Source organism: Brachypodium distachyon, chromosome 3 (assembly GCF_000005505.3).
Source record: "Brachypodium distachyon strain Bd21 chromosome 3, Brachypodium_distachyon_v3.0, whole genome shotgun sequence".
Classification (NCBI taxonomy): domain Eukaryota; kingdom Viridiplantae; phylum Streptophyta; class Magnoliopsida; order Poales; family Poaceae; genus Brachypodium; species Brachypodium distachyon.
The window spans coordinates 14,706,654-14,715,835 of record NC_016133.3 but is presented as its reverse complement, the minus strand read 5'-3'; the positions used below and the strand labels follow the sequence as shown (position 1 = coordinate 14,715,835).

Sequence of the window (9,182 nt, the reverse complement as noted above, 5' to 3'; positions counted from 1 at the left end):
GAGTCTACGTCGATGATCTCGTCATCACCGGCGCTCGGAAACAGGAGGTGCTCAGTTTCAAGGAAGAAATGAAGCAAATGTTCAGCATGAGCGACCTCGGGTTGCTGCGGTACTACCTCGGGCTGGAGGTCAAGCAGGGGACGCGGTGCACCACGATCACGCAATCAGCCTACGCCGCTAAGCTCCTCGAGAAAGCTGGCATGGCAGATTGCAACTCTGTGCACGCGCCAATGGAGACAAGGTGTCGCCTCAGCAAGGAGAGTAAGGAGGCAGCGGTGGATGCAACTTTCTACAGAAGCGTCATCGGCAGCCTCCGGTACCTGGTTCACACCCGCGCGGATATTTCGTTCGCCGTCGGGTTCCTGAGTCGCTTCATGGAGGCACCGGCGGGAGATCACCTCGCGGCTGTCAAGCACCTGCTCTGCTACATTGCTGGCACACTCACGCATGGGTGTGTGTACCGCCGCGGCGACGGCGAGACACTGACAGGCTTCAGCGATTCAGATCATGCCGGTGATGTGGACTCCAGGAAGAGCACGTCGGGAGTGCTGTTCTTCCTCGGCGACAGCCCCGTCAGCTGGCAGTCCCAGAAGCAAAAGGTCGTCGCCACATCGTCGTGCGAGGCGGAGTACATCGCAGCAGCAACAGCTGCGTGCCAGGGCATTTGGCTCGCTCGTCTCCTCGGTGAGCTGCTGAACAAGGATGCTGTTCCAACCACAATCTTCATCGACAATAAGTCAGCAATCTCACTCTGCAAGAATCCCGTACTCCATGATCGCAGTAAGCATATTGATCTCCGATACCATTTTATCGAGATTGTGTCAAGAAAGGAACAGTTGCCGTGGAGTTCATCGGGACAGGTGAACAAAGAGCTGATCTTCTGACAAAGCCACTTGGGCGTGTACGTTTCCTGGAGTTGCGCAGCAAGGTGGGGATCGTCGATGTCAAGTCAGTGAGCCAGGGTTGAGGGGGAGATTGTGGTCTTAAACCCTGTCTAGCTGCCTCTGAAGAAGTGTTTTCTGAATTTTCACAAGTGTCATGTCTGACACCGTATTTTAGGCTAGTTTCAGTTCAGAGTTTAGTTGCTATTTTTCAGCTCCTCAGTGGTTGCGTTTTGTGCGCCCTAACTTAGTCTAGATCGTCCAGCGCGAGGCTCGGATCATGGGGATAGACGTGGTCAGTAGTGGAGCACGTTGCCTGGACATGTTTATATACTCTCGATGAATAAAAAGGAAGAAAGACAGAAAAGCTGCTAAGTTGCGCGCAGCACCAAAATACTCTCGTGCTCTTGCCCTTTCGATCTCTCTCTCGTTCTCTCGAGTTTTTTTGATCTCAGGGCGACATCGTTGACTGCTTCAGGAAGAGCGTCCGGGAGGAAGGGCTCCCGGTGCTGTGGCGCGGGCTCGGCATGGCCGTGGCCCGCGCGTTCGTGGTCGCGGCCTACGAGCTCGCCCTCCGGTTCTTGGTCAGCAACAACGGGCAAAGGCTCTTCTCAATCTCCATGGCCATGGCCGCCACCACACAGCTCCCCTTCCCCTTCCTGCTCATCCTCCCGCTGCTCACCATCATGCCATGCTCACCATCACCGCCGACGGGGCCAGGAAAAAGAAACAGGAAAAAAAAGAAATTTTGTTTTTTCGTTTTGACCCTTGGCTTATAGTTATATTAGCGGCGGGATTCGGATTCTGCCACGTTGGCACCACGCTGGCAAGACACGTTGGCCCGACAATAGGCCATACCTGTCAGAAACGAGGTTAGACGCTAGCGAGTGAGGGGTTAGACTAATCCGGTGGGGTTTTTTTAACCAAAACGCAAACTGGTACCAATGTGAAACCCTAACCCGTAACGTGGTGGTTTTCTGTAATTTACTAATGCCTGCGAGAAGCACCGGCCCCCTGCGTGTAAAATTGGTAAGGTGTTTTGTTTCTCGGATTTTAGTTTTGGACAGCGTATCCTACAAGTGTATCTATCATCATCAGTTGTTGAGTCTGTAGTAGAATTGGTGCATGCTGCTGTGTAGTTAGAGTAGTAGTTATACTTTGTCTTTAGTTTGTACTATACTTTTTTCCAGTTTGAGTTGTCCTGGTTTTTGGTTATTCTCTAGAGATTTGTCCGATTTGATTTGCTTTACATGTGATGTGTTTTACTGGACTGACTCACTTGGACAACGATGGCAATGACTTGACAGATATCGGTACCAGGTCAATTAAGTTAGGTGCGAGTAAATCTCATACGACTGAGTTTATAACTTTATAAAATCTACTCCCCGCACCCGCTACCTTTTGTTAATTGACTTAAGGACTTGATGATAACCCAAAGGTCAATCGGTTATCAGTAAACATTGTTTCTAGAGGAAGATCATTGGCACTTCATTTTCACTTGCACATTCAACAGAGAAGAGGAATAATCATGTCATTACATCACTTGTATATATGCAACCTTTTAAGAGCAGCATTATTAATAGTACAGTTCGGTCCGACAGACGTCGACACAACCATTAGAAATTCAGGGTGATCAGCAGATCATGGAGAAAACGAAAGAAAAACAGAGGAAAAGCCAAGCAAAAAGTACATATGCAGATCGACCAAGGCAGAAGTGGAGATCGATCTCATCTCATAATCTCAAATGGATGGATGATTTGATCTACTTGGTGAACTCGATGGCCCACGCGTTGGCGTAGATGTATGTGGCCTTGACGCCGGTGAACCCGGCGCCCCGGGCGAGCTCCTCGAACTCCCTCTCGTACCTCTCCTTGCCCCCCGGGTTGTGGGCGAGCATGATCATGTCGACGTGGAACACCCCTTGTGCCTTTGGGGTGGCCTCCGGGTTCACCGGCAGGATGCACTCGACGATGACCACTTTCCCGTGTGCGGGGAGCGCGTCGTAGCAGTTCTTGAGCAGCGTGGCGCAGTGCGCGTCGCTCCAGTCGTGGAGGATCCACTTCATGAGGATGGCATCGCCCGAGGGGACCTTCTGGAACATGTCACCGCCCACGTGGGTGACTCCTGGGAAGGGGATCCCCTCCGAGATGACGTGGGGGAGGTCGAAGTTGATCCCCTTGATGGCCGGGTGGCGTGCCACGATGGCGCCCACGGTGGCGCCCACGCCGCCCCCGACATCGACGAGGGTGCCAAGGCCCTCGAAGCCCGGGTATAAGTCGAGGAGCTTCTTGGTGATGATGATGGAGTGGTTCTTCATCCCCTCGTTGAACACGCGGTTGAAGCGGGGGTCCGTGCCGTGGTACTCGAACGCCGACATCCCGTATGCCTTGTTGAATGGGATGCCGCCATCCAGGACCGCGTCCTTCAGGTAGTACCTGCAAAATTCATCCAAAGATTAGTTCACGCAGTTTTATTGTTCAAAAACTCATCTTCTATATCTAAGTAGGAGAAACCCACTATTTGATTTTTCTCAACATGGAAGCATGCCACATCATCATGTCATTAATATGTTCACACCAATTTAAAACCCACTACTTGATTTCTCTCAACATGCAAGCATGTCACATCATCGTGCCATTAATATGTCCACACCAATTTAGTGGGAAACTCATATTTTTTGCACATGCATGCTATTTTTTATCAACCTATCCTCACTAAGCAAAGAATCTATCATACAATTTCATATATAGTTTTAGTTTTGAATACTCGTTGCTACTTAATTTCACTCACGTATACTAACTAAAAAATTTCGCCTCTAGTTGTATCAATGCTTGGTCGCCATGAGAAACAAACAATTCAATGCTATTAGTTCCTTGAATCCATGCTAATTTTTCTCAAAATAGTGCCGTCGATCGATAGGAACGCCTCAAACAGTCAAAGTTACGTCTTAGCTACCACCTACCAGTATTATCTGTTTTATGAATCATTAATGGAACATGTAGTCTTGCTTGCCACTAACGGTAAGATAATAATTGATACACTATTGTCTGAAGAGTGGATCAGGTCATCAGGAACTGAATTGTCTGAACCTGAAGTCTCAGCTTGCCTAAGACGTCATGTAGTGGTTGATGAATTCAGCAAGAAAATTCTTCCTTTTTGGGGGTTGGGGATGACTATTCGAAGCAGCAGCAGCGGCATGGCAAGAGAAGTCATCATCATGCGGTCCAACTACTCTGCCACTGGCTAGCTCAGTTTCTACTTTGTTCACACACACACCAACAAATCCCCCAACAATGTTTTCTAGCTGACAGACACGATAAGGATCATCAGATGAAAATCTTGGAGGTTCTCTAGCTAGCTCGTAGCATAACAATTTAGCTACCCCTGTTAATTACCCTGCTACTGGAGCTAACATAAAACCCTGGTAAGCAAGAACAGTTGAACACTACGCCTGCAGGGCGCGCCCAAATGACAGCAAGACGAGAAAATGATCAAAGGCATCAGCTTTACTAACTCACCAGCTCTCCATGAGGACCTTGTCCTGGTTCATGAGCGCGAGGGCGGCCATGGAGACGCCGTCCTCGTTGGGCGTGAGCCACTTGCAGACGGGGGCGGCGGCGTATCGCCGCGACAGCTTTCCATTTTCCCCTTCCTCCACGGCGCACGACACGACGCCGTAGGAGGCCAGGAGACGCAGCATGCGGTCCACCATGTCGGGCGCCGCCGGGTTGGAGGAAGAAGGGAGCTTGGCGGCGACCTCGGCCGGGGTCAGGGACTTGCCGGAGGCCTGGACGAGGGTGTCCAGGAGGCCCAGCTCGATGGCGTTCTTGAGCGTCATGGGCAGGATCGAGGACGACGCCAGCTGCAGCGCGAACATGCAGGCCTCCTCGTCCGCCGTCGCGGCCATGTCCGCCGCCGTGGAACCCATGGATCGAATTGCTGCTGGGGGTTGCTGGCTGCTTCTTCTTTCTGCTTGGTAGGTGTGTTCTTGCCTTCTTGGTGTGAGTGAGCGACTGAGAGGAGATGAGGGTGTGATTTGGGAGGGAGGATGTGGGAGGGGTTATATGGCTTTTCTGCATTCACCAACCACCACACCACACCAACTGAGTTTTTTTCCCCTTCTTCTTCGACTTTGGGAGAAAAGGTGAGGGAGAAATGTGGTACCGGGGAAAAATATGTGTGTGTTTACATCATAGTAGTAGTTGTTGTTGATAAGTGGGGTTGTTTTCCTGATAGTTTTTTATTTTGCGTATACTCAGATCAAATATATACGTCACGTTAGGATAAAAAAGATATACTTGTTGTCGCGAAGGGTTGGTGGTGCAACATCCTGTCGGAGTTACCATCCCATGCACACGACATGAGGATCGTCTGAACCATTATTTCTCGAAAAACTTTCAAGAATTCGAAAGATGGTATTCAAAAATTAGATAAAATAAAGAGGTCAAAGAAACGTGACACCAAACAAAGTATACAGTTACCCCGTTTGGAATGTTTATTTTTTCGTGAGACCGTGAGAGGGACCGGCGGTTGTTCCTGCCCTCTCAAAAGTTGAACTAAATATAAGCACTCTCACTAAAAATATAATCTGGCAAAAATCTACATGCACCACAGCCTACAAGTGGCGCCAGTGAGAAATGGAGATAGCAATGACGAGAGTAGGAAAATTCAGTTTGATCGGTCTCGTGATGGTGATGGAGGGTGGGTGGAACGCATGCAGATGCAGGGTTTAGTTGGAGTTGAAGCGTGAGCAAGTGTGATCAAGTGGCCAGCAATGTGTGTCACGCTTGGTCAGTGATAGCGGTCGACAAGTTTTCATTTTTCAAGTCCGGATTCCTTGTCATCATAGCCTATACACCCGTCGTCAGGATCAGACAAAACGGAAAATAAGAAGAAAAAGGATACTTTTGGTCTCTGAATTTGATCCCTGGCTCAACTCCTAAACTAAAATTTCTCTCAAGATTTTGACATGAGCCTGGTTTTAATTTTGACCTGCTGACAACATGTTATCATTTCACTTTTAGGTTAAGGTCTTTACGGATTCGTTTGGATCAGCTATGCCATGTCCTCAACTTGAGGATTTTGGTGTTTTCATTCTATTAGGGTCATTTTATTATCGGATCTAAATAGATACTCCTTTGATTCTAAATTCTTGATTCAAATTTATCCAAATATGGATGTATATATTCTTAAAAAAGTCTAGATACATGTAATATTTCGACAACAATTTATGATCGGAGGGAGTAGCTTATTTATATACTCTTTCCGTCGCATAACATGTGACTCAAATTTATCCAAATTTATACTAAAAAACATTTAAATACATGTTATATAAAGTCATTTGATATGAAAACTCAATGTCAGAAACAGAAATCCATGCTCCGATGCTCTCAATCCGGTGGGAAGAAAAGTTACTCGCTCTTATCCATAAAAGTGTCAGCTACAAAGTTGTACTGGTAAATCTACTGTAATATTGTACGGAGTAATAAATCTCTGACATTTATATGAATTATGTCTTTATATCGATCCTTTATTTTGCCTGCGGGACCAAACTGATATCGTTAGGTTTGGTGGTCTACTCGCGTGTGCGCGTGGAGACTTTTTGTCCGACCAACCAGGCAGGGCCCCGCTGCACACTTTGACGATGTGAGTGGACAACAAAATACTACAAAATCACTACGAGTAGTAATCGAGAGGAAGACAGTGCACTACTGCACTGTGCAGTACACTCGAGTCGAAATCGACAAAGCAGACGTCGTGGTAAAACAAAATCACAAAATGAACCGGATGCGAAACTATTTCCTAACTTCTAACCCTTTTGTTTAACGCCCGACAGCAAGAAGCTATACTCTATACTCTGTGACTCAACGCCTTTTCTCTCGGCGTTATGACTCTGTCAGCATGGTCAAGTCATCCAGCGTGGCCAGGCATGTCTCCACCCATTAGTCATGTAGCGTCCTTCCATGGGGTGCTATACTCAAGATCTTCACGCCTAGATGAGAGGCGCTATGCATGAGTTTGATTTTCATGCGTATAAATCTGATTGCTTCAGCAAGGATTAATTAACTGCGTAAGGTTGGTCGCACTTTTGTTATAAAAACATTGCAATGATCGTTCCTTACATGCATGGCATTGGCCTGTGTGGTTATTTCACTCTAACTAGCATAGTTAGGTGTTTGATGCATCGCCCACTAGAGTTGTATATTGAGTTGAATATTGCTAGCACTGTTTATAAGTTTCTGATGGTGTCATGTTTCGTGGTTTCAAAAGTGCTTCTCATCTTTTCATGCAGCAGCAGTGTCCAGATTTGAAAACAAAATGCACCGACGCAGCCTGATGATGGTTGTTCATGCAAAAGAGAAGAAGTAAGAGTACTTGCACCACGTAGTACTTCGATGAAACGAAGACCGAAACTCGGATGCCCACAGGTTTTTGCAGCATAGCGCGTGTCATCTAAGCGTGAAGATCTTGGGTATAGCGCCCCAAGTAAGGGCGCTACATGACCAGTGGGTGGGGATATGCTTGGCCACGCTGGCAGGGCCATAGCGTCGAGGAGAGAGAAGCTGAGTTACATGGCATAACTCATTATTGTTGGACGTTGAGCAAAAGGGTCAGGAGCTCTAGTTTCGTGTCGGGTTTATTTTGTGATTTTGTTTCGCCACGAGTCGTCTTTTGTGGATTTCGACTGCACTCGATGTCTCGCAGCCTCTAGCCATCAACGTCTTTTTACTTACCTACCACGGGCAGTAGTACTAGTACTGCCATGAAACCCAGTCTGATCGATCACTATCACTACCATTTCTGCATAAAAAAACTTATCAATCTGGACCTGGAAAATCTTTTCTGACCATGGGAACAACAATTAAATCAACATGATATATATGGGCTCTCCAATCGATCCCCATTTGGCACGGTGCATATATGTATACACGGCGTGCATGTTCTTTATTTATAGGGTATCCCCACGGCTCCCCTGTTTTTTTCTGTCATTTTCATGTAGTTCTACGTGCTGTATTTTTTTGTTCTCTCTTCTCTGTAGGGAATTAAAGGGCTTAAGCTTACCTGACGCATGTATGTCCTTTCTGTTTCGATCGGTTTATTTACGTACAGAAATTGAGCAACATTTTCTTTTGCGAAAAAGAAATTGAGCAACATTAGCCCCCACCTTTGATGGTCGATTTTCCAGGTGACAATCTGTTCTACCTATTGCGGTACTACGGAGCTCTATGTATGCACGCATCGACAATAGCTCTTGATCTGCCCCGACAACTGTTAATTAAGGAGGACATGACATTGCATGTCTAGGTCTGTTCTTTAAGGATTTTTTTAAGTATTTCTTTTTCCGAAGCCACGGTTAAGGATACCATCAGGACTGAAATTAACCGATGACAGGATATTTAGGACATTAATTGTAGCTAGCATACTCCAGGATTTTCGAAGCGATTGTTCAATCCATCGATTAACCTTGTTGAATCCATGCCACGCCTTTTGACCCCTAGGGCCTCTTTGATTTGGAGAAAGAGCGGAGGAAAAATATCGAAACAGAAAAAAAAATCTTTGGTGGAACTATTCGTCCATTTGATTCAGTTTCAAGGATAAATATAGAAGTATTTCCTGCAATATACTCCCTCCATTTCATAATTCTTATCAAAATATTACATGTATCTAAACGCTTTTTAAGAATATATATACATCTATTTTTTGGTAAATTTGAGACAAGAATTATGAAACGGAGGGGCCACGTTTCAAAACAAGAGCGCAGGATTTTTCAATCCACTGAGACCTCTTTTTTTGATCTGTCTGCATGAAAAATAATACTGGATTTTTGCATTTGGTTTGACTTAATTTTATTATTGGAACGCACATAAGTGCTCCATGACGCGATAACATTAGAACTTCATTTTTTGCATTTGGTTTGACTTAATTTGACTATGTTTATTAAGATTTCTGTGTCTTTTCTACTAATTCTTGCGTATCAAACAACAAAATTTACACAATTCCAGTGTGTTTCTCCAGATTTTACCGATGACCTAGATAGGTTCTGTATGGATGCACTTGCAATTTATAAACAGTGGTAGCTAGGCAGAGTCTCGATCGACGTACAATCTGTGAAGGAAGCATGGCGTGTGGCTGACGGCAGAAGACGTATGGCTAGATGGATGGGATAATGGATCTAATTAATCCACCAATCATGACACATCATCCACTAGATCGATCGTGACCCCAAAACTAACTATATAATAATGGTGTCGCATCATTGGCACCCGGCGTACCACCGTTGCCCAACGTGTAGGTCGCCTC

General features: G+C 46.2%; 1 protein-coding gene across 1 annotated transcript; it reads right to left on the bottom strand.

Annotated features, from left to right (window-relative positions):
• Window positions 1–2,368: 2,368 nt before the first annotated feature.
• Window positions 2,369–4,932, bottom strand: LOC100838607 (flavone O-methyltransferase 1). Its single transcript, XM_003573422.4, has 2 exons — window positions 4,400–4,932; window positions 2,369–3,316 (listed from the first exon to the last, which is right to left on the bottom strand). The coding sequence occupies exons 1-2, from the start codon at window positions 4,807–4,809 to the stop codon at window positions 2,644–2,646; spliced, it is 1,083 nt and encodes a 360-aa protein (XP_003573470.1). The 5' UTR covers window positions 4,810–4,932; the 3' UTR covers window positions 2,369–2,643.
• Window positions 4,933–9,182: the final 4,250 nt, after the last annotated feature.

Bases quoted from the DNA above. Each gene is read 5' to 3' on its own strand.
- LOC100838607 (XM_003573422.4), bottom strand. From the start codon at position 4,809: ATGGGTTCCACGGCGGCGGACATGGCCGCGACGGCGGACGAGGAGGCC. The intron at 3,317-4,399 runs GTGAGTTAGTAA...TGAATTTTGCAG, and splicing joins AAGGTCCTCATGGAGAGCTG to GTACTACCTGAAGGACGCGG.